Source organism: Haliotis rufescens, unplaced genomic scaffold (genome assembly GCF_023055435.1).
Source record: "Haliotis rufescens isolate VD_foot unplaced genomic scaffold, xgHalRufe1.0.p SCAF_53, whole genome shotgun sequence".
Taxonomy (NCBI): domain Eukaryota; kingdom Metazoa; phylum Mollusca; class Gastropoda; order Lepetellida; family Haliotidae; genus Haliotis; species Haliotis rufescens.
In genome coordinates, this window is record NW_025964257.1 from 2505044 (window position 1) to 2532360 (window position 27317).

At 41.0% G+C, this 27317-nt stretch overlaps 3 protein-coding genes across 3 annotated transcripts in view; all 3 read left to right on the forward strand.

Annotated features, from left to right (window-relative positions):
• LOC124128749 (cell adhesion molecule 3-like) overlaps positions 1 to 27317 on the forward strand; it is a 184717-nt gene that overhangs the window by 93302 nt on the left and 64098 nt on the right. The gene's annotated exons all lie outside the window — the stretch shown is intronic.
• LOC124126431 (allatostatin-A receptor-like) lies at positions 16419 to 17315 on the forward strand. Its single transcript, XM_046489871.2, has one exon. It carries the CDS (start codon positions 16419 to 16421, stop codon positions 17313 to 17315), a length of 897 nt encoding a protein of 298 aa, XP_046345827.2.
• Positions 22042 to 23226, forward strand: LOC125374173 (octapeptide-repeat protein T2-like). The gene is made up of 2 exons (XM_048385014.1): positions 22042 to 22085; positions 22944 to 23226. The coding sequence occupies exons 1-2, from the start codon at positions 22042 to 22044 to the stop codon at positions 23224 to 23226; spliced, it is 327 nt and encodes a 108-aa protein (XP_048240971.1).

Here is a 27317-nt window from a genome sequence, read left to right on the forward strand (position 1 = left end):
CATACTGGCAAGCAAATGAAACTATGCCAAACAAGAATATATTCGAAATGTAACGTTAACTTTTGAAGTCATGAAATCAGCAAATGGACACATGTGATGTACTGCAGCTGGCAGTGGTATACAGGCCAACAATGACCTGGTGATATATTGCAGTCACTGTACACATGTAATGTACTGCAGCTGGCAGAGGTATACAGGCCAACAAGGACCTGGTGGTATATTACAGTCACTGTACACATGTAATGTACTACAGCTGGCAGAGGTATACATGCACACAAGGACTTGGTGGTATATTGCAGTCAATGTAGACATGTAATGTACTGCAGCTGGCAGAGGTATACAGGCCAACAAGAACCTGGTGGTAAATTACAGTCACTGTACACATGTAATGTACTACAGCTGGCAGTGGTATACAGGCCAACAATGACTTGATATATTACAGTCACTGTACACATGTAATGTACTACAGCTGGCACTGGTATACAGGCCAACCTGGTGGTATATTGCAGTCACTGTATACATGTCATGTACTACAGCTGGCAGAGGTATACATGCACACAAGGACTTGGTGGTATATTGCAGTCAATGTAGACATGTAATGTACTGCAGCTGGCAGTGGTATACAGGCCAACAAGGACTTGGTGGTATATTGCAGTCACTGTACACATGTAGTGTACTGCAGCTGGCAGTGATATACAATATATGTTTTCCCCGATTAAGTTACAGTCAAGTATCGTTATTCCGATACTCGTTAATCCGAGAATCAGCTTTATCCGACACTAATGATGGCGACCGATTAAATCAGTGCTATTTATACCCGTTAATCCGACAGTCTCGCACTCCGACTCCGACACACATAATTTGCAACGAATTACCGAAATCACTCATTAAATCAGTCTTGTTGATCCGACACAGTGACCAGCGTCCTCCGTGGTCATCTGCCCGCGAGTACACAGCCCATGTTTGAATGCGAGACGAGTCGGCTGGTCGCTGCATATTACAACGGCTGCAGAGATAAACTTGCTTAACAATAAACAATTACTAAGACAAAACTGTTATGGATGAGTCACTTCTTTATTACAATTGGGCGACGTTTCGGTGTAGATTCTAACACCGTTATCAAGCAAATGATGTACAAACTAGGTATGAGCATAATATATATGCATAACAATATATAGATGTTTATATAACTGATAAGCTGATGAGATCATGGGATAGCTGGAGGGATGTAGTATCATTGATCTCTGTTTATGGCAATTACAATTAAATAATTAATGAACAATTGGTGTTTGTATCGTTATCCATCGTGTAGTTGTCCGATTTTCGATCACGAACGTCGATACTTCTTAATTTCGTTTATCCGACATACTCGTTAATCCGACATAATCATATGCAACCAACCATGTCCGATTTACGGACTTGACTCTCTGTTGACCGTGCGTGTAGAAAACTGACGGTACATCGTATACGTTGACAGTATAGTTAGAATATGGACGTTATATCATATATGTTGGTCGTGCGTGTAGAAGACTGACGGTACATCGTATACGTTGACAGTATAGTTAGCATATAGACGGACTATCATACATGTTGGCCGTGCTTGTAGAAGACTGACGGTACATCGTATACGTTGACAGTATGGTTAGAATATGGACGTTATATCATATATGTTGGCCGTGCGTGTAGAAGACTGACGGTACATCGTATATGTTGACAGTGTAGTGAGAATATGGACGTTATATCATATATGTTGGCCGTGCTTGTAGAATACTGACGGTACATCGTATATGTTGACAGTATAGTGAGAATATGGACGTTATATCATACATGTTGGCCGTGCTTGTAGAATACTGACGGTACATCGTATATGTTGACAGTATAGTGAGAATATGGACGGAATATCATATATGTTGACCCTGCACGTAGAAAACTGACTGTACATCGTATACGTTGACAGTATAGTTAGAATACGGACGGTATATCATATACATGTATGTTGACTTATTGTGCGGAGATGGACGGTTCATCCTATATCTTGACTGTATTGTGAGAGACAGACGGTGCATAGTATGTGTTGACTGTATTGTGAGGAGATGGACGATACATGGTATGTGTTGACTGTATTGTGATGAGATGGACGATACATGGCATGTGTTGACTGTATTGTGAGGAGATGGACGGTACATGGTATGTGTTGACTGTATTGTAAGGAGATGGACGATACATGGTATGTGATGACTGTATTGTGAGGAGATGGACGATACATGGTATGTGTTGACTGTATTGTGAGGAGATGGACGATACATGGTATGTGTTGAATGTATTGTGAGGAGATGGACGATACATGGTATGTGTTGACTGTATTGTGAGGAGATGGACGATACATGGTATGTGATGACTGTATTGTGAGGAGATGGACGATACATGGTATGTGTTGACTGTATTGTGAGAGACAGACGGTGCATAGTATGTGTTGACTGTATTGTGAGGAGATGGACGATACATGGTATGTGTTGAATGTATTGTGAGGAGATGGACGATACCTGGTATGTGTTGACTGTATTGTGAGGAGATGGACGATACATGGTATGTGTTGAATGTATTGTGAGGAGATGGACGATACTTGGTATGTGATGATTGTATTGTGAGAAGATGGACGATACATGGTATGTGTTGACTGTATTGTGAGGAGATGGACGGTGCATGGTATGTGTTGACTGTATTGTGAGGAGATGGACGATACATGATATTTGTTGACTGTATTGTGAGGAGATGGACGATACATGGCATGTGTTGACTGTATTGTGAGGAGATGGACGATACATGGCATGTGTTGACTGTTTTGTGAGGAGATGGACGATACATGGTATATGTTGACTTTATTGTGAGGAGATGGACGATACATGGTATGTGTTGACTGTATTGTGAGAAGATGGACGATACATGGTATTTGTTGACTGTATTGTGAGAAGATGGACGATACATGGTATGTGTTGACTGTATTGTGAGGAGATGGACGATACTTGGTATGTGATGACTGTTTTGTGATGAGATGGACGATACATGGTATGTGTTGACTGTATTGTGATGAGATGGACGATACATGGTATTTGTTGACTGTATTGTGAGGAGATGGACGATACATGGTATGTGTTGACTGTATTGTGAGGAGATGGATGGTACATGGTATGTGTTGACTGTATTGTGAGGAGATGGACGATACATGGTATGTGTTGACTGTATTGTGAGGAGATGGACGATACATGGCATGTGTTGACTGTTTTGTGAGGAGATAGACGATGCATGGTATGTGTTGACTGTATTGTGATGAGATGGACGATACATGGTATGTGTTGACTGTATTGTGAGGAGACAGACAAAACATTGTATGTGTTGACTGTATTTTGAGGAGATGGACGATACATGGTATGTGTTGACTGTATTGTGAGGAGATGGACGATACATGGTATGTGTTGACTGTATTGTGAGGAGATGGACGATGCATGGTATGTGTTGACTGTATTGTGAGGAGATGGACGATACATGGTATGTGTTGACTGTATTGTGAGAGACAGACGGTGCATAGTATGTGTTGACTGTTTTGTGAGGAGATGGACGATACATGGTATGTGTTGACTGTATTGTGAGAGACAGACGGTGCATAGTATTTGTTGACTGTATTGTGAGGAGATGGACGATACATGGTATGTGTTGACTGTATTGTGATGAGATGGACGGTGCATGGTATGTGTTGACTGTATTGTGAGGAGATGGACGATACATGATATTTGTTGACTGTATTGTGAGGAGATGGACGATACATGGTATGTGTTGACTGTATTGTGAGAAGATGGACGATACATGGTATGTGTTGACTGTATTGTGAGAAGATGGACGATACATGGTATGTGTTGACTGTATTGTGAGGAGATGGACGATACATGGTATGTGTTGACTGTATTGTGAGGAGATGGATGGTACATGGTATGTGTTGACTGTATTGTGAGGAGATGGACGATACATGGTATGTGTTGACTGTATTGTGAGGAGAAGGACGATACATGGTATGTGTTGACTGTATTGTGAGGAGATGGACGATACATGGTATGTGTTGATTGTATTGTGAGATGGACGATACATGGTATGTGTTGACTGTATTGTGAGGAGATGGACGATACATGGTATGTGTTGACTGTATTGTGAGGAGATGGACGATACATGGTATGTGTTGACTGTATTGTGAGGAGATGGACGATACATGGTGAATGTTGACGATAAAGGTTATTCGTGTATATTACCAGTTCATGCTCAGGCTTATGATCTATTGATTTGTCGGACGTTTCTTATTGGAGGAGCTACGGTCAAGAAGACAGCATGCCATGATTAACAAGGTCTGGGCGATTGGCAGCTTGTATGACAAGGCGGGGTGGACTGTCGATTGTATCACAGATGCACGGACACCTTGGTGTGCCACATATCTCGCTTCTGAAGCGCCGTGTTCTGAACTGAACTTCATCAACACAGGTAACATCTTATATGTTGTATGACAATTAACCTCTAATGTCTAAAAGTTAGACAAACAATCACTTTTGTCAATTAATTACCGAGTACGATTTGTGTCTTGTTGATTATTGAAACTTTTATTGTTCCGAGCCTGATTTGTGTTAGATGAATGGTTTTATTCTCTGGTGATTCCGCCTGTAGTTAAAGGAGCAGAAACATTCATGTCAAGCATCACACGAGCCAGTGTTTTGATAAGCACATTTTATCAACAATATCTTCTTTTGTCCAAGTAGGCTTACGTCTTGTCCCATTGTCTGTTGTCTGTTCGTCCGTCCTTCACGCAATAACATTCGACTTCTCATAAATCCAATAGTGTGTTAATCGTTGATATGTTTTGCTAGATCATTTTCTTTTCCCTGCAGATCTTATTCCTTTAACTCCAAAACCATTTTCCCACCATGTATAGGTACACAGAGAAAGATTTATTGTTCAGGAAACATATTTCTTTACAATTTTATTTGTAAACATCACGAACGCATGAACGTACGCAAACACACATGCACTATATTGATCATAATAATATAGTATTTCTTGTCAAAATCCCTATATGTTCCCTCATTCTTGAAAACCGTATTTCCTATCCCTGTGTGGACTATGTTTGAACACAGCGAATATAGGGCGACGTATTTGTTAAGTTACATGTAAGCAAGATAATATAGCTTCATATTCAAGTGATGGTGTATTGATGTTACACAGTGGCCTTAATACTTAGGGTTTGATACAGGGCATACCAGTCACTTATACTTTTAGTCTTTCAGTGGATATAAGTTGACCGTCATGTTTGAACACATGTTGAATATGGCTACTATACTGAACCGCAAAAGAAACGTCAATCCAAATTACATTGCATTAAAAGTTGTCATTAAATATCGAGGTAATTTTTGTCAAAGTTTCTAAAATTTAACATTACCTTGTCCGGAAAAATGAAATTTGATGATAAAAAAAACAAAGCAGATGACAATGAAACAGCTCGCCAAAACGCATCACGGCAACGGCCATGGTAACCCGATGCACGTGAGTTCCGTGCAAATTGAAATGCACATGCGTTCCCCCATTTCTTGCCCTATAAAAATCCACCCAGATCGGATAACGTTCCACTGTCACAGGCCACAGCGAGGACCCATTCTGACACGACGTCATCGCCGGGACCTTCTTCAGTGGGCAACACAGCACCAGCATTGGCGTCAGCAGCAGTGGAGAAGATTCCTCTTCTCAGACGACAGCCGTTACTGTATCGCAACAGAAGATGGCAGAGAGAGAGAGAGAGAGAGAGAGAGAGAGAGAGAGAGAGAGAGAGTCTGGCGACGCCGTGCGGAACGTTATTCGGATGCTTGTGTTGATGAGAGAGACTCGTGGCGTGGTCCGAGAACCATGGTGTGGGGTGGAATTGGTCTTGCACAGAGGGTCGGCCCTGTAGTCTTCCAGAACATTGGTCCAGGGAGAGGCAATGGTGTCACAGGAGCCCGGTACATTGATCAAGTCTTGAGACCACACGCCATACCTCATACCCCAATAAACCACAAGTTTAAGCACGATAACGCCCGTGCCCACACTGCGAGAGCAACAAGAGACTTCCTCCAGCAGAATGGCATCGGAACCATGCAGTTGCCTGCCCTCAGTTCCGATTAAATCCCATTGAGCACCTGTTGGACGAGATTCAAAGACGGGTGAATGAACCATTCTGCCTCCTTTGAGCCTCCAACGACGACCTGGCAAATTTGATGGTCGCACACGGGAGGCACAATGGTCGCCATCCTGTGTAAAGGCCCAATAACAAACCATCAAGGTGTTGACAACACAGACCAATTCATTTTCCAACCCAGTACTTTTTAAGAGGTGACTACTTTGGGAACCCCTGTGGAATCCGGGTAAGTATTGGTCCCCAGCAAGCTATGCTTGTCGTGCGAGGCAATTGAATGGGTAGAATTGATATGGAGTGTCAACGTACCATGATGGTGTGGATCGTTGATCGTAGTATCAATCATTGAATTGTTTGATCTGGACTCGATAATTAATAGAGTGCCGTCACATAAGTGCGGCGTTAAACAACACACATTTTGCGTGGAGGCGTTAGTCCCATGCAGTTATCTGAGCCTACTACGCAGGTATATTAGTCTCATGTTGGTATATTTGCCTTTAACTGCCATGTGTACGTTTCTGCCAGTTTCTGCAGATATATGAGCCTACTACGCAGGTATATTAGTCTCATGTAGGTGTATTAGTCTCATGTAGGTATATTAGTCTCATGTAGGTATATTAGTCTCACGTAGGTATATTTGCCTTTAACTGCCATGTGTACGTTTCTGCCAGTTTCTGCAGATATATGAGCCTACTACGCAGGTATATTAGTCTCATGTAGGTGTATTAGTCTCATGTAGGTATATTAGTCTCATGTAGGTATATTAGTCTCACGTAGGTATATTTGCCTTTAACTGCCATGTGTACGTTTCTGCCAGTTTCTGCAGATATATGAGCCTACTACGCAGGTATATTAGTCTCATGTAGGTGTATTAGTCTCATGTAGGTATATTAGTCTCATGTAGGTATATTAGTCTCATGTAGGTATATTTGCCTTTACCCGCCATGTGTACGTTTCTACCAGTTTCTGCAGTTATATGAGCCTACTACGCAGGTATATTAATATCATGTAGGTGTATTAGTCTCATGTAGGTATATTAGTCTCATGTAGGTATATTAGTCTCACGTAGGTATATTTGCCTTTACCCGCCATGAGTACGTTTCTGCCAGTTTCTGCAGTTGTATGAGCCTACTACGCAGGTATATTAATCTCATGTAGGTGTATTAGTCTCATGTAGGTGTATTAGTCTCATGTAGGTATATTAGTCTCATGTAGGTATATTTGCCTTTACCCGCCATGTGTACGTTTCTACCAAGGTCACTATATCCCTTGTCGATAACGCTGATGATTCTCTCGCGAGACGTTCTCTTATCAATTAGTGGTTGCACTTAAAAGCAAACGTACGTAAGGTTTTATGTGTGGACTTTTGTAATGACAAGTTTGTTCAAGCACGACACACTTTAAACTACACATGTATGCAATACAGCCCCTCAAATCGGACAGGGGCGGTCGGGTAGCCTAGTGGTTAAAGCGTTCGCTCGTGACGCCGAAGTCCCGGGTTCGATTCCCGACATGGGTACAATGTGTGAAGCCCATTTGTGGTGTCCCCCGCCGTGATATTGCTGGGACATTGCTAAAAGCGGGGTAAAATTAAAATAAATCACTCACTCAAATCGGACAAAACCGGCACACAGATGTTCCATGTCAGCAATGGCCACGTGACACATGCTGGCTCAAATCAACATCATGGTATATTGCTGTACCGTTATACATGAAATACAACATCATGGTATATTGCTGTACCGTTATACATGAAATACAACATCATGGTATATTGCTGTACCGTTATACATGAAATACAACATCATGGTATATTGCTGTACCGTTATACATGAAATACAACATCATGGTATATTGCTGTACCGTTATACATGAAATACAACATCATGGTATATTGCTGTACCGTTATACATGAAATACAACATCATGGTATATTGCTGTACCGTTATACATGAAATACAACATCATGGTATATTGCTGTACCGTTATACATGAAATACAACATCATGGTATATTGCTGTACCGTTATACATGAAATACAACATCATGGCATATTGCTGTACCGTTATACATGAAATACAACATCATGGCATATTGCTGTACCGTTATACATGAAATACAACATCATGGTATATTGCGATACCGTTATACATGAAATACAACATCATGGCATATTGCTGTACCGTTATACATGAAATACAACATCATGGTATATTGCTGAACCGTTAAACATGAAATACAACATCATGGTATATTGCTGTACCGTAATACATGAAATACAACATCATGGTATATTGCTGTACCGTTATACATGAAATACAACATCATGGCATATTGCTGTACCGTTATACATGAAATACAACATCATGGTATATTGCTGTACCGTTATACATGAAATACAACAACGTTTTTATAGATTTCAGATTGCCAAAAGCTGCATGGTTTGTTGACAGTTCGATGAAGCTTAACGACTGATCCATTGTATTACATTGTTTATGCGTTAAGGCGTAGTCAATGGTTTGAGTGTAGCTTCCTCTACCTGTTAAACATACAATTATCATGTCGCATTTATCGCCAGTGTAGTGTTCACCAGACACATGACTACAGTAAGCAATGTACATCATGTAACGTTACCTGTGACATTAATTAGCGCATTAAACCACACTGATATAGAATACGAGTTACATGTAAATCCAAAATCGATGCTCATGAGGTCTGGTCTTGACGTGATAATTTACAGGCCGCCGTCATATAATTGGAATATTGCTGTGTGAGACGTTAAACCTCAAACAAACAGACAACGAATACGAGTTATGTCTTTTTTGACAAGTACACAAGTTGCATTTATTGTCCGTCTCCACGTATTGGATTCATTTCCTGAAGGCAGTCACTTGTTCAAACTGGAGCCATGGAGCCATTTCAATCAGGGACCATATGCATATGTTTTGAATACAAATCTCTCACTCTTACATTCGAATATTCAGCATAAAACATATATGAACCAGCTTTGAGTTATCACTTTTCTACAAGCAGTCGAATGAGGGGGATAAAGCAACCCTTACTAATTAGGATCTTGTTAGGTTAAGAAATCCTTTGGCCATGTAAGATGATATTACCAACAGTCAGCTGCGATAACAAGCGGTAGCTCTGGCCGAACGGCCAAACTGGACTTATCATTGTGTTATATACAAGCGCGAGTCAGCAAGGAAATGATGGCAATCTTCTCTTTGGATAGTAATAAAATGATACTTTTTTAAATGTACATGTATACATTGAGTCTGCATGATTCAGTAGGGCGGTCGTAGCATAGTGGTTAAAGCGTTCGCTCGACACGCCGAAGACCCGGGTTCGATTTCCGACATGGGTACAATGTGTGAAGCCCGTTTCTGATGTTCCCCTCCGTGGTATTCCTGGAATATTACTAAAAGCGGCGATAATACAAAGTGCATGTTCATTTACACTCTATTGTAGTAGTACATACGGTTAATTTTGAATATAATGAATAGGGGTTAGTGTAGCGCAGCATCGGCGACATCTATGGTATTCTTTCTTTTCCATCCATGTATTGAGATATCAGACCGACAATTAGATATTCTTATTCGAGCTATGAATAGCTTATTCAGGGTAGTTCTGGTGGCTATATCGCATGGGGAACTGACTATAGAAGGGGTAATCTCCAGTATGACAGCAGGCAAGGGTATCTGCTGGGTTCAAACAGGTGTCGAGTCGTTGTCTCAGATGGCTGGATCGCTTGTACCTAACCTCACGACGACAAGCATCCATCGGCTTGCTAGTCTATCACACAGACCGCGAAGTAGACTGTCGCCCAGTCCCCGAACCATATTAGTTTCCACTCCGCCCTGGCCCTTACTGTAATGCTATAGCCCTAAATGAAGCAAGCCTAGATTTTCCACAGGTCCAGGTTAAAATGTCCATCTCACTGGAGCTCCTATTCAACTTAAATGTAATTGCTTGTTTCCATCAAAATAATATAGTTTTAATGCATTAGTCTAACTGTGAAGCAAAACCATCCAAAACATCCCACGCAAGTTATAATTGTTTATCAGGCCTAGGTGTCTTCAGACAAAATATGACTCTCTATGTTCCTTTCGATTAAATATCAAAAGCCAACTCAACTTTTTGTAGGAATAATTTCAATTCTGAGAATCTATGCTAGTCAGCATCTAAAAATATATCAACATCTGCTCGAATTTATCTTTTAACACTGTTGGATAGGTTATGTGTGCACATCAGCTGAGATCCTTTAATATCTGACCCGTGAAGATTCGGGGTAGAATAAGTTTTCAGCAACCCATGCTTGCCTTAGAAGGCGACTATGTTTGTGGCAAGAGGCGACTAACGGGATCGGGTGATCAGGCATGCTGACTTGGTTGATGCATGTCATCAATTGAAATTGCGTGGTTTGATGCTCATGATATTAATCACTGGATTTTTCTAGTCCAAACTCGATTATTTACAGACCGCCGTCATATAGCTGGAATATTGCTGAGTGTAGCGTTAAAAAACAACCAAACCTTACTACACATTAAATAGTACGTTTCGTAACTAGAGGTTGGGATGTATTTATTGTAACAAATAACTAACTATATATGGTTCATTATTCGACCATTTCTACTCATATGTCCATGTTAAAGCTGAAAAGACAGGTTGTTCATATGTTGAGGGTCTCCTCGTGATCTATATTCGTGATTGTGACTCTTTTTCCACGGGAGGCTTTGTTACAACCCTTAATTTAAAAAGTACTCTTAATGTAAAAAAAAATACATTAAGGGTTACGTTTTTACATTAAGAGTAACAACCTGCAACTCTTAATGTAAACAAAAAAATGTTTACATTAAGGGTTGATATCGCACATATCGCCCCTTAATGTAAAATATTCTTATAAACAAAGTTTGTTTTGAAATATAGGATACGTTTTGCTATGTTCACGTTTTTTTATAAATTTTGCTCGGTTTCTTGCAATTATTCGTAATAAGCGTAATTCGTAAAAGGTCAAAGTTCGGGAGGTATTCGGGAGGAATACCTTTGATAAAATATTCACTGGTAAGACGGTTATTGATTTTCGCTACAGATAACATGCTATTACTATTCTGTTGGATAAAAGTATGTTTGGTTTCAGTAGCGCTACATTATGTATGTTTATAGTTACATACAATGTATATCCAGCCGGAGAGATCGACCTGGTAATAATAACAAACATAGACACAATGGGGTAGAGATTTTGTTGTATTTTTTATTGAGTACACTGGAAGAGTACCCAGCTGTTTCTATATTGTACTTGAATTTGTTTGTTTGTTTGTTTGTTTGTTTGTTTGCCTGTTGTTTACCGCCGCACTCAGCCATATTCCAGCTACATGACGATGGTCTGTAAATATTCGAGTCTTGACCAGACAATCCAGTGGTCGACATCATGAGCATCGATCCACGCATTTTTGATATGAGTATATGCATCAACCAAGTCAACGAGTCTGACCACATTATGGCTAGAATGGGTTGCTGAAGACCTTTTCTGCCCCGGATCGTCACAGGTCCATTGTACATGAACAGTAGAACCGGCGTGACGCGGGACTATGTGGAGAACGATGTTATTCACCATGTTGAAAGTAATAATTACTTAATTGATGTTTTTTACACAATTTGAGATGGAAAGATATTCATGTGATAATTTACTTTGGAAAAACTCTTTTGGAAATGTGTTCAATTCTGAACGTACACATTGTGAATGGAAGATTTGGAACTGACTATCAAATCGGTGACTGAACATTTATTGGGCATTTAGTGAGTGAGTGAGTTGGGTTTAACGCCATTTTTAACAGTATTCTATTTATATCACGGCTTAATGTCAGCTTAATGTGGGAGGAAAGCCCGAAGTGATGCATGCCTCAGACGTTTACCATTTCGGTGAAACCCACGAGGACGGGTATGGTGCTGACAAACCTAGAAACATAATCGGGGCGAACCGGGATTCGAACCTACAATCATAGGTTTCTGGCGTACCCAAGGGACGCAACTCTGCACAGCGAATCACGGCGCCTTTGACGACAGGACCACCCGTGCCTCCTATTGGGCATTTAGGGTGTAGTGTGATAGATTATGGTTTGGCATCGAGTGACATGTTCCCCGATGATGTTGAATGTCTCTGTAAAAAAACATGGACAGTGTCATTATGTAAATGCGTTCAGAAATAACTAAAGATAACTCATACCTTATTAAGTAAAACAAAGTTTGCAATGCATACAGATAACTGTGTGGAATCAAGAAGGACCAGTTTGCAAAATGTAAAAGGAGTGACCTAGAAAATGCAGCAGCGGTAGACTCTAAACGTTTTTGGGACATCATAAAGCGCGTGTCTGGACGACCGCAACGACCCAACCCTATTGATATATACAAGACTTGGGGACTATTTCTCGTCGCTGAATTCTGAACCAATGGGTATTCAGGATAATCTTGGTGAGGTGGAGGACATAGTAACAGGTCATGGTTATATGCAAGAGCTGACAATTGACATATTAGAATCCACAATCACCAGAACTTTTTGAAAGCATCAGTGCCTGAAAACATAATAAATCAGCTGGCTTGACGACATCTATGGAAGCCATTGTACAAACACCGTTTGAGTGATAAAATGGGTAACATGTTACAATCCTTGTACAGTAATGTGTTCGTTCAAACAACAGAGTATCTGGTATATTTGTTGCTTCATGGGTGTGCTACTTGGCTTGTCAGTCCAGATTTGAAGAGGTCGCAATGCAGCGATGTCGTATTGGCCACTCGAGATATACACATTTATTGAAGGGTTAGGATCCTCCATTTTGTATCCCATGTGATGAGAGAATCCCGGTCAAGCATGTCCTGCTTGACTGTGTTGATTTTGCCATTACAAAGGATAAGTTTTTTCAAATCTTCATCTGTCAAGGATCTTTTTAATAATATTAGTTCTCATTTGATCAATGGTTTTTTAAAAGGATAGAACTGTTTGAACATATTTTATTAATCTGTTAAGCAAAATAAATAAATGTTGTTTTAAATTTGGTAGATTAAATAAACAACTGAGATTGTCAGTGGCTGTATCCTTGAAAGGGGTTAAAGAACTGTAAAATTTTTGTCCCCCAGAGAGGATACGTAACTTCCACATCACTCGAAGTACATTTAGGCCTACCACGATTCTGATCGTAGTATATATGTTAGTTTTAATCAATGGCTAAACTTGCATAAAATCGCCAGCGACTGAAGGGATGGTGTAAACCCTGAGGGGACCATGTAGGTAGCAAAGGTACTGTAAGTCCCCATGGTCCCTAGTATGGTGAACTACCTTCAATTGCTGGCGATCTATAGTCCGTTTTTCCAATGTATTGTTCTGTTTAGTAATAGCTTTTTATGGTCACATACTAGTTTTAAAAATTAATATCTATGATAAGACTGGTAATGTTACTGTCCTTTGCTGACATGTTTTTAAATAGTCTAAATTAACGTTTCCTTAATGTATGTATCGCTTTAGTCAGGATATGGCTGAAATATTGCCGATGTGACTTTAAATTTCATGGGTGTGAGTCAAGGGTGTATGCTTTGTCCCTTTTTGTTTCAGTTTGTTTCATAAACGCTTAAATAATATTCCAATTGAGGCAAGAAAGGTGTTCATGGTCCTGTTAATTAGTATGCATTCCTTGAAACCATACTCGCCTCACTTTTACTTAAAATGTTTTGATACAAAGATAACACCAATACTTGTATACAGGGCTGGAATTTAGGGGTTCAGTGACATAGAACCGAGTCTGGCAGATTTTCTATTCAGTCGCTCGCTGTTTTGAAATGTGTCAAATATTGGCTGTCTCTTTATAATATGCAGAATCTCGTATACCAAAAAAAATGTTACAATATGCTGCAGTTGTACGATGAACAAGGCCACATAAATTGGGTAACGAAACTGTTACTTTTAGATTAGGATTTGGTGATGTCTGGTGCTTTCAAACATGTGGTAATAAAACCGCGTTTTTAAATATGTTACGCCAGCAGTTAAAACCTTTTTTCAGGTTTGGCATGATAATTTATGCGAAAAACCCTAAATGGCTTATTATGCACAGTTTAAAGCATCCATTTCATGTGAGAACTGTTTGAGTAGTATAACTGTAAATAAAATCGTTTTAGGTTCAGTTCAATATTCCTCGTGAATTTAGAAAATGTAAACTTGTAACCAAAACCATATCGAAAAAGGAATATCACTTTCTTAAAACTGTTCTATGTCATAGCCATCTGAGGTTTAAGACACTACTGTCATCGCAAGACCCTATTATCAATATGAATACAGAATAGTACTTTTTTTTACGCCAATGCTGTAAGAACACAAAATACTCCAACTTTGATAATATGCAATAATGTTAAAACTGCTTTTTCAAATATAAAATGCAAAGGAATGAGTTGTAGTTTATATTGTTTGCATCTAAATTGTATTTCGTTTGTACATAAAGTCCCGTGGCCTACAAGTACTGAATAAAGTGAAGACTTATTATTCGTAATAGCTTCCTTCAACTGTGCGCGTTTATTCAGGAACAACAAAAAGTAGAGCCACTTGTGTTAGTGTAGTACTACCTTGCTTCCATGGTAACGGAAAGGGCATCTGCAGAGCTGATTAATCGATATTCAGTGATTTACCATCATGGCAATATACTATAGTAACCGAGGCATCTGATTGGTCGAAATTTAGCTTACATGTATGTCTGCTTATTATTGTATGCCTAAAACACTGTTTATGGACCATTCTAACAACCCAACATCATCTACCACTTGGTCTGATCTGCTTGGGCTGAGCCCTCCATTTTGTTCGTTACGGTATTAGGATAATAACCTTGCCTTGCAGAGCATCGAAAAAAACCTTTGTAAAACAGCAAGTTTGATAAAAATCGGTCAAAAGGGTTAGGGGTTATAAACCCTTTTTATGGAGCCTGAATATAACAACCAGGTGGTCGTTGTAGAGAGGGGATCTAAAAATGATTAGTTATTTGCACATCTTGACAAAGTAACGATCAATTAAATCTGCGAAGTTTCATGAAAGTTCGATAAGTATTATAATGTAAAAATATATTATCTATCACTTCAACCCTTAATTATTTTTACATTAAGAGTATTTTTTACATTAAGAGTTGAAACAAGGGTGAACCCGCAACTCTTAATGTAAAATATTTTTACATTAAGAGTTATTTTTACAATAAGGGTTGTAACAAGGCTTTGGTATATAACAAACTGGTCATTTCACAACAGTGAGGCAGATCCAAATTCAAGTCATGATTTCATGGTCCGTTTTGTCTATGTCAAACGAATATCGTAATATGGCTGGATGTTGCTGAACGTGATATAAACCAGATGACTCGCATACATTCACAAGCATCTACTATCAGTATATATAGAAAAGGTATTTGTACATTCATCCAAATGTCCTTAGATATCTGTTATATGTGCAGCTAGAACGTTGTATGAACCAGATGACTCGCACACATTCCTCGTTCACAAGCATCTTCGATTAGTATATACAGAAAAGGTATTTGTATATTGATCCAAATGTCCTTAGAAATCTGTTATGTGTGCAGCTAGAACGTGGTATGAACCAGATGACTCGCATACATTTACAAGCATCTACGATGATCATATATATAGAAAAGGTATTTGTATATTCATCCAAATGTCCTTAAATATCTGTTATATGTGCAGCTAGAACGTGGTATGAACCAGATGACTCGCACACATTCACAAACATTATTTATTTATTTCTCCCTCTCTATCCCCCCTCTCTTCCCCCCCTCTCCTTCTCTCTCTCTCTCTTTCTCTCTCACGCACCCTCTCTCTCCCCTCTCTCTCTCCCTCTCTCTCTCCTCTCTCTCCCTCTCTCTCTCTCACTCTCGTTTTTTTCTCTCTCTCACTGGAGAATGAGGTGATGTATTATGTCAGATTTCCTAATTTATACTAATTATTGTTTGTTATTGCAGTGACAATTGCCAGAAGAACATCCCCAGAAATAGAAAGTGGATCAAATGAAAAAGTTGTGCAACACTTAATTAATCTGTCAACACAAAGTCCTGACAAAGGCATCCACTTGGCAAGGACATACCATTGGAGGTTAGCAACACCGAGCATGAACAATGTCCCTATACTTTGTGTTGGAGCGTGACATTTGTTATCATTCCTTGCGGTCAGATTCGTTAAAATGGACAAGGACAATGCAACTGTATTGTTCACAGACACGGCAATAATAACAGCGGCGATAACTGGATTAGTCAACGCATTGGGCATTATTGGAAACATCGTCATTATCTTCATCCTTGCCAGAACCCCTGGCATGAGAGGATTCTCTGGAGCGCTCATGATAAACCATGCTGTAGCTGAAGTCATTCAGGAAAGTGTTATACAGATTGTAATAGTATTGTTTGTTATTCGTCCAGGATTTGCTCAATTTGACATACACCTTCGACTTTCCATATTTAGTCTCAGTGGCGTGGTCTCTCACAGCGTAAGCGCCCTTTCAGTAAACATCTACCTGGCTATATGCAGGCCGCTGCAGTATAAGCGCTTGGTGACATGGAAACGTGTCTTTGCCTTCGTGGCTTTTTCCTGGACCATCAACATTGCGATCAGTAGCCTGTACCATGTTGTGCCATCATTCTTCACAGTTGACCTCAAGTCACATTCAGATATCATGTACATGGATTTAACCCCCTCCAACTGTTGGTTCTTTCTTCTGCTGGTTCTCAACATACTGATCATCCCAATTTGCACTACAGCGACTTGCTACCTGAGAATTCGGTCCTTCATGAAATGTCCTACCATGTCCACCATAGGTCCTAACATCATGAATAAGGTGCAGTTATCTCAGATGATCCACATCACGACCATCATCTACCTCCTCACCTTCATCCCCATCTTTATCGTAATCTCCGTCAAGGTTCAGATACAAGGTGTCAAGGCAGGTTTCTGGGCGGTTAACTCTTCCTATTACATCATCAAGCTATTTCTTTACTTCAAGCTGTACAAACCTTTCAGAGAGACGGCGAAGGCTATTTGCCCCAACTCCTGTCAGAACCGTGTAGGTCCCACACAGCAGTAACCATGTGTCACTGTCCAAACTACTGGGAACAATTTAACTGACAGCCATTTTGTGCAGTTAAGTGTAGTACTCGGTGGAGTTTAGAACCGTCTGGTGTCTCATTCTTAGTGGAGTTTAGTACCGTCTGATGTCTCATTCTTAGTGGAGTTTAGTACCGTCTGGTGTCACATTCTTAGTGGAGTTTAGTACCGTCTGATGTCTCATTCTTAGTGAAGTTTAGTACCGTCTGGTGTCTCATTCTTAGTGGAGTTTAGTACCGTCTGGTGTCTCATTCTTAGTGGAGTTTAGTACCGTCTGGTGTCACATCCCTAGTGGAGTTTAGTACCGTCTGGTGTCTCATCCTTAGTGGAGTTTAGTACCGTCTGGTGTCTCATTCTTAGTGGAGTTTAGTACCGTCTGGTGTCACATCCCTAGTGGAGTTTAGTACCATCTGATGTCTCATTCTGAGTGGAGTTTATCTATTCGTATCTTGTGCTTAACCCGTATTTGCTGGTTCATATGACCTACTGGTCTCTAATACCTATAGGTGCCAAGTACCTATGTCTTTGTCAAGTACGTATGTCTAGTCCGCACGTGTTCCTGTTATATCTAGTTGTGTCTAGAATCTACCATTGTCTAGTGCCTTCTGGTGTCGTGTATCTACTGATGTCTGTCATATACTGGTCACCTGTACCTTGTGGTGTCAGGCATATACTGGTCACCTGTACCTAGTGGTGTCAGGCATATACTGGTCACCTGTACCTAGTGGTGTCAGGCATATACTGGTCACCTGTACCTAGTGGTGTCAGGCATATACTGGCCACCTGTACCTAGTGGTGACAGGCATATATTGGCCACCTGTACCTAGTGGTGTCAGGCATTTACTGGCCACCTGTACCTAGTGGTGTCAGGCATATACCTGTCACATGTATCTACTGATGTCTGTCATATACTGGTCACCTGTACCTGGTGGTGTCAGGCATATACTGGTCACATGTACCTAGTGGTGTCAGGCATATACTGGTCACCTGTACCTTGTGGTGTCAGGCATATACTGGTCACCTGTACCTAGTGGTGTCAGGCATATACTGGTCACCTGTACCTAGTGGTGTCAGGCATATACTGGTCACCTGTACCTAGTGGTGTCAGGCATATACTGGTCACCTGTACCTAGTGGTGTCAGGCATATACTGGTCACCTGTACCTAGTGGTGTGGGGCATATACTGGTCACCTGTACCTAGTGGTGTCAGGCATATACCGGTCACCTGTACCTAGTGGTGTCAGGCATATACTGGTCACCTGTACCTAGTGGTGACAGGCATATACTGGTCACCTGTACCTAGTGGTGTCAGGCATATACCGGTCACCTGTACTTAGTGGCGTCAGGCTTATACTGGTCACCTGTACCTAGTGGTGTCTGGCATATACTGGTCACCCGTACCTAGTGGTGTCAGGCATATACTTGTCACCTGTACCTAGTGGTGTGGGGCATATACTGGTCACCTTTACCTAGTGGTGTCAGGCACATACTGGCCTCAAGCACCTAGTTGTATCTACTGATGTCAGGCCTATACTGGTCACCTGTACCTAGTGGTGTCAGGCATATACTGGTCACCTGTACCTAGTGGTGTCAGGCATATACTGGCCTCAAGCACCTAGTTGTATCTACTGATGTCAGGCATATACTGGTCACATGTACCTAGTGGTGTCAGTCATATACTGGTCACCTGTACCTTGTGGTGTCAGGCATATACTGGTCACCTGTACCTAGTGGTGTCAGGCATATACTGGTCACCTGTACCTAGTGGTGTCAGGTATATACTGGTCACCTGTACCTAGTGGTGTCAGGCATATACCTGTCACCTGTACCTGGTGGTGTCAGGCATATACTGGTCACCTGTACCTAGTGGTGTCAGGCATATACTGGTCACCTGTATCTAGTGGTGTCAGGCATATACTGGTCACCTGTACCTAGTGGTGTCAGGCATATACTGGTCACCTGTATCTAGTGGTGTCAGGCATATACTGGTCACCTGTATCTAGTGGTGTCAGGCATATACTGGTCACCTGTACCTAGTGGTGTCAGGCATATACTGGTCACCTGTACTTAGTGGTGTCAGGCATATACTGGTCACCTGTAACTAGTGGTGTCAGGCATATACTGGTCACCTGTACCTAGTGGTGTCAGGCATATACTGGTCACCTGTACCTAGTGGTGTCAGGCATATACTGGTCACCTGTACCTAGTGGTGTCAGGCATATACTGGTCACCTGTACCTAGTGGTGTCAGGCATATACTGGACACCTGTACCTAGTGGTGTCAGGCATATACTGGTCTCAAGCACCTAGTTGTATCTACTGATGTCTGGCATATACTTGTCACCTGTACCTAGTGGTGACAGGCATATACTGGTCTCAAGCACCTAGTTGTATCTACTGATGTCAGGTGATGTCTAGCAAATACTGGTGGGACAATACTACTTGTGTCTAGTAACTATTTCTATATCAAAATCTGGGTCCCACAGGAGATATCGCTTGTGTGAGATCAAACGATATCTACATTGTAGATATCGCTTCAATGCAATTGCATCACAATTCTTTTCAGACCATTGTGACAAATGACATCACTAATGGCTCTGCTACTGAAGCTGTTAGCAGTTGTTTTTTTTACTTAAGACACTGCTTATTACTGTCTCCAAACTAAACAAGTTGGAAGAATGATGTTGGATAATAAATAACATATCAAAAGGCACGAGGTTGAGATTCTCTCTGTGTCTGGTAATTGCTGGCGTCTTGCCCCTGTAAGGGTATTGTATCTACTGGCGTCTTCTACCTAATAGTATTTTGTCCCTACAAGGGTATTGCATCTACTGGCTTCTTGTACATACTAGTCTCTTGCCCCTGCTAAGGTATTGTATCTACTGGCGTCTTGTACCTAATAATGTCTTGCCCCTGCTAGGGTATTGTATCTGATGGCGTCTTGTACCTACTAGTGTCTTGCCCCTGCTAGGTTATTGTATCTACTGGTGCCTTGTACTTAGTAGTGTCTTCACACTTCTGCAGTATTGTATCTTCTGGCGCCTTGTACCTACTAGTGTCTTGCCCCTGCTAGGGTATTGTTTCTACTGGTGCCTTGACTTACTAGTGTCTTGCCCTAACTAGGGTATTGTATCTTCTGGTGCCTTGACTTACTAGTGTCTTGCCCCTACTAGGTTATAGTATCTACTGGCGTCTTGTACCTACTAGTGTCTTGCCCTAACTAGGGTATTGTATCTACTAGTGTCTTGACCCCCAAAAATATTGTTTGATAGGCATTACTTCGAAGTTGACGGATGACAAGACACAATTTTTATGGATAACAACTTCTTTAATACTGGGAAAAGCGACGTTTCGGTATAGATCCTTATACCATTGTCAAGCAGTATTAAAGAAGTTGTTATTCATAAAAATTGTGTCTATCTTCCCAAAACATATTGTAACTACTGGTGCCTTGTACCTACTAGTATTGTGTCTCTACCGTGGTATTGTATCTAGGGATGTTTTGTCCCAATTTATGTCACATAACTGATGATGTCTGTACAAATGTATGTGTAATAACCACTGCTGTCTTGTGATTACTGTTGCTTTTACGTTCTGCTTTCTAGAAGTTCCGGTTGTTTTTATCTACTGGTGTCTGGTAACTACTGGTGATCTATAATACTGATGTCTAGATCTAGTACGTATTTGTGGTTGCTAACTACTGGTGTATAACTGGTAACTACTGGTGATGTATAATACTGATGTCTAGATCTAGTACGTATTTGTGGTTGCTAACTACTGGTGTATAACTGGTAACTACTGGTGATGTAAAATACTGATCTAGATCTAGAACGTATTTGTGGTTGCTAACTACTGGTGTATAACTGGTAACTACTAGTGATGTACATTGTATAATACTGATGTCTAGATCTAGTACGTATTTGTGGTTCCTAACTACTGGTGTATAACTGGTCACTACTGGTGATGTATAATACTGATGTCTAGATCTAGTACGTATCTGTGGTTCCTAACTACTGGTGTCTGGTAACTACTAGTGATGTATAATACTGATGTCTAGATCTAGTACGTATTTGTGGTTGCTAACTACTGGTGTATGACTGGTAACTACTGGTGATGTATAATACTGATGTCTAGATCTAGTACGTATTTGGGTTACTAACTACTGGTGTATATTTAACATTATTAATTCGCATTGTGTAGCCAGGGAGTTATAACTGGTAACTACCATGACTGATATACACAGGGATCCTGTGTCCGTTGATGACGTATTTCTTCATGTGTTTAGCATAAAATAGTGGCTTCTATATACTGATGACTAGCTTACACTAGCCTATCAATTATTCGCAGGAATAATTTGGTTCCATGTTTGTAAGTGGTAACTACTAATGACTGATATAAACAGGGATCCTGTGTCCGTTGATGACGTATTTCTTCATGTATTTAGCATAATATGGTGGCTTTTATATACTGATGACTAGCTTACAATAGCCTCTTATTTATTAGCTGGAATACTTTGGTTCCATGTTTATACCATAGGTTAGTAATTTCTAATTGTTGCCTGTATATCCTTGCTGCTAGTACATTTTGTATATATGTTGGTGGCAAGTTTCTACTATTGGGTATGTTTGTTTTTCCCCGCCGCCTTGAACAGTATTTGAGTCATGTCAACGACGTGGTAGAGTATTGTTGGATGAAAGCCAGACCACAATGTATGAGCATGATGCTGAAAAACCTGGAAACATAATCAGGATGTAACTGAGATTCGAACCCCCCGTCATAGGGTTCCGGCACGTGTAGGGGAAGCAACTCTACACAATAGATTGCAGCGCCTTAAACGACTGGTCCACCGCGTCCAAACCATCGGCTAGTATCCACTGGTGTCTTGTTTCTGATATTGTTTGTCCTTCAGCTGGTAAAGTCGTGTTGCTTCACTACATGCCGGTGGTGCCATCGTCCCAGGAAGAATATAAAGCCCTTGATGATATGATGATGTCATCTCTCACCTTGTTGATGAGCCACAGTGATGCTCTGTGTTACTTATTATGTATTATGTTTTATGTACAGTGAGAAGTTTCTATTGTATCAATTGCACTGCACCATATTTTGGAAAATAATAAATGTTGTCGTTCATCGTATAAAAGCTCATTGTTTTTTTCTTGTTCCGTGTATAATGTTCTGCTGATACCAATTTGGAGGAAAGGAATTTGGCATTCATATTCACTGTTGATACATGTCATCGTATCCCAACTGCGTGGATTGATGCTCATGATGTCAACCACTGGATTGTCTGGTCAAGACTGGATTACTTACAGTTCAAGTCACCGTGCCTGACCAACCGATCCATCGTCACCTCTCACTACCAGCAAAGGTTAGAAGAGTTTTTATATATAAAAAACGCTACCGATCCAGATTACATTTTGACGGTGATAAATGAAAATGGAAAAATAAATCTGGAATATGGAGTCACGACTCATACCTTAACAATAGGAACTGGCCAAGAAGGAACCCCTGTTCTCCCTGTCCAGTTATTGACGTTCAGACAAGTTGGGAGATTGAAAGCCAATTCAGTCACCGAAACATGCTTTTATTGTAACGTGTTTGCTTTGTAGAGAGGGAGTGAGGGAGGGAACGGGCAAGGGAGCGAGGGAGGGAACGAGCAAGGGAGCGAGGGAGGGAACGGGAAAGGGAGGGAGGGAGGGAACGGGCAAGGGAGCGAGCGAGCGGGCAAAGGAGCGAGGGAGGGAACGGGCAAGGGAGCGAGGGAGCGGGCAAGGGAGCGAGGGAGCGGGCAAGGGAGCGAGGGAGCGGGCAAGGGAGCGAGGGAGGGAACGGGCAAAGGAGCGATGGAGGGAACGGGCAAAGGAGCGAGGGAGGGAACGGGCAAGGGAGTGAGGGAGGGAACGGGAAAGGGAGGGAGGGAGGGAACGGGCAAGGGAGGGAGGGATGGAGCGGGCAAGGGAGCGAGGGAGGGAACGAGCAAGGGAGCGAGGGAGGGAACGGGAAAGGGAGGGAGGGAGGGAACGGGCAAGGGAGCGAGCGAGCGGGCAAAGGAGCGAGGGAGGGAACGGGCAAGGGAGCGAGGGAGCGGGCAAGGGAGCGAGGGAGCGGGCAAGGGAGCGAGCGAGGGAACGGGCAAAGGAGCGATGGAGGGAACGGGCAAAGGAGCGAGGGAGGGAACGGGCAAGGGAGTGAGGGAGCGGGCAAAGGAGCGAGTGAGTGAGTGAGTGAGTGAGGGAACGGGCAAGGGAGTGAGGGAGCGGGCAAAGGAGCGAGTGAGTGAGTGAGTGAGTGAGTGAGTGAGTGAGTGAGTAAGTGAGTGGCTTTTGGGCTAGTACCTGGAAGGATGGTAACTCTTTGAGAGCCGCTATCAATTTCACCTTCCATGCTTCACCGCGTGAGTTCGAAGCCTCAGATAAATGTGTCATATATACAGTTTCTCCTTTTCAGTCTTCCAGTGACTTTCCAAGTATGTCGCCATAGCAAATGCATTAACAGGTCTCAGTACAGCCCAAATTAAGCAGCAGTGATACTTTTTTATCTTTTTCAGTGGGTGAGTGAGTGAGTTTAAGTTTAACGACACATCGGCAATATTTCAGCCACATCGTGACAAGACAAAATTTGACATTAATAATATATATTTAAGCTATATAGAATTCTGTCATCGAAGGACAGTATAATAACTATCATATCACAGATTTACTTAAAACTAGTTGAAAAGCATGTAAAAATGTATTACCATTCAACAACACAATATAACAATGGGCTATAGATCGCCACCAACTGAAGGTAGATCACCACACTGGGGACCATGGGGACTTACAGTACTTTTGCTACCTGCATGGCCCCAGCCGGATTTACATCATCCCTTCAGTTGTTGGCGATGGCTGACAGATTTAGCCAAACATTAAAACAACACATGTGCTACGATTAAAAACGTGACAGAAATATATACTTTGAAAGACGTGGTCTTATATACACCCTCAGGGGGACAATACTTTTACACTACTTTAACCCCCTTCGAGAATATATCCACTAACAATCTCAGTTACTGATATATTCTACCAATTGTAAAAGTGAATTCATTTATTTACAAAGCAATCGAAATTGAGAATCCATTATATTTCCTTTTTAAACAACAAGAATTAAATGAGTACCTTCTTCAATAAAAAAAAATCCTGTATGGCTGAAACTTTGAAATACTTATCCCTTGTGATGGAAAGATAACTTTTATCCCAGATGAAATATGTATGAGCGTGACGTAAATGTAAAGTTACTAACTTCATCAGTCTCCCATCACAACAATAGAAACATCTAAATTGTGGATATGTGAACAGCAAACGTTTTGATCAAAGTATGCATAACAAAGCTCACTTATATTTAATTATCATACATTATGATCATCATAACGATTCTCGTAAAACATGTATTGACATAATCTTAAAATTTTAAATTTTGTATTTCCCGCATACAAATTTCTAAATACCGAATTAATCTCATTTTTAAAAATCTAAAACATATTTAGATTATTGAGAGTTTGTGTTCAGTCGGGTTATACTGGCCCGTTTCACGTGTTGACTTTGTAAATACGTTTACATTAAACACAACGTGAAATAACAACAGTGCCTTGCATGTACTGATACTTACATGGTCAGTTAAAATCATATGACGTCCAGTGCACAATGATAGAAATGTCGTCACGTCACATATTGACAAAATGTCGTCATGACAACAATAGGTTGACAATTCGGCGTGACCTTTATTAATTGGATCGTAGAAATCAGGCGAATGGGAGAAAACAGAGTCTCATTTAGCAATAACGCTAATCACATATTGTATTCATGCATGTCCTGACACAGTATATAAAACTCATATTTAAAAAATTGCGGCCATCACGACATTGAATTATGAATAAAATTAATATCTAATGAAAAACTAAAAATTATTTTGAAAGTGCTTCTTTTTCTTTCTTTTTTTTAACCATCGACTTCAAGTCTTCAGGGGAAAAGATCCGCAAAGAAAATAATTAAAAATTCAAGCTTTTTGGTATCCTGACATTTAATACATTTTCTCTTCATCTCCTTCTTTAACGAAATCAACATTTGTTAATTAAATATAGAATAACCTTTTCATATACTCAGATTTGTAGATTTTCTATTCTTGGTGAGAAGGCACATGCATTCGTTTTGGACACTATGGTAATTCCTCCTACAAAGTCAAACACCTGGTCATGTAATGTGCACAATAACAGTCCTCGCTTGACATAACGGGATTCTGCTTGTCCAATGTGCAAAACAGCAGTCATCGCCTGAGATGTCTCTGTCAGCTGTAAAATAACGCGCAGATCGGTGTCAGTTAGATAATCTATTTGCACCTACAAATACGTATCTGCACATACCCGACACATTCTGCATCTACCAGCAACAACAGCAACAACAGCAACAACAACAACAACAACAACACAGGTCTGCCTAAAAGAGGTCTTCACAACAGGACGTTCAGTTTTCAGCCTCCCCACACTCTCTGATTTACAAGTATATACATTCTACCGATTCTGAACATATTGCAAATAAGGTTATACGACCATACCGTACTGTACGAAATATGACTTACTTTGTGTATACGTCTTGCATAAGACTTCTTTCACGCATGCATAAATACACCGAGCAAGTGAGTGAGTGAGTGAGTGAGTTTCCAACTACTCCATACAAAAGTTCACCTATATGTCAAGGGGCCTTGAAGGCTGATCACGGTGACGAAACGCACGAGCACGGGTACGATTCCGACAAATCTAGACACATATTCAGGGCGAACCGGGAACTCGTATCATAGGCTTCTGGTACGTCTAAGGGACATAACTCTACACATCGAATGGAACAAACCCTTTGGAAAAACCGTGTGACACGTGGGTACAGTTAAGTTTATGTCTTTATATAACTAGAAGACTATGGTCATTGTGTGTGGTTTTATAAATTTCAGCAAGCGTATTCACTTGAAATATGAGCAATGTACAGAAGAATGAAGAAATACGTCCACGACGGCACTCTTGGTATCCGCATCGTCACCATGTCGGTACTGCTTTCGGGCGTCAAGTGCGACCCTACTACAGTTACTAACAGTACTGACGTTCCTTGTCATCGTGGTCAATTATATTACGCCCTGACTTTGCAACTCGCCTTGTCCGCACAAGGAGTGATTGGTCTAACGACGCTTACTCCAAGTTGTCTCTATCAGCATTCACACTCACATGATAAAGAAACGCAACACCAGCTTTATACTCACATAGTTTTACTTACTCTCAGTCCATCTATGAATACAGGAAAGGATCAGACCGCCCAGACTCACTAAATGGGGAAAACTTAGAACGATCGGGTATTATTTGATAGTGAATAGAAGACGAACGAGTTGAAGATGCTCCCACCGAAGAAGAAGTGCCAGAACCTCCAGAGGGACGTCAGAGGCTTGAGACACAAACTATCCAGGGTCTACTGACATATTACATTACCTTGATAGGGAATCCCATGCTGATAAATTATCCTGAATTTGTGTTATTTTACCAACATCCCTCAGAATGTCTACTTCGTGTGAACTAACCGAGCACACATCCCAGCGCTGCTGTTGTTAACGACTGTACTGATTATGCAGATCATGGGTTCATTTGTCACGTAGTGACTCTGGTTAAGTTTGGTCAGCACTAAGCCATCATGCCGAATTCAATATCGGCAATACTAAAACTGAACCCAGATTTTGTATATTTAAACAGTGTTAAAATATCATGCCTCAGACAACTGTGTTAAGCATCAATATGTTGTTCACGACATGACGACTAAGGAGGAAGTGACCACAGCGTTTGGGTGTGTCTTTTGCTTATCCCCTTCTTTGCCGCTTACTGCCTCCTGCAAGGCCCACAGTCCCCCGTTCAGGACGATGCCGAATGTGTACAACATGGTATTCTGAACATGGAGGGATGTTGTGAAAAGCATTGG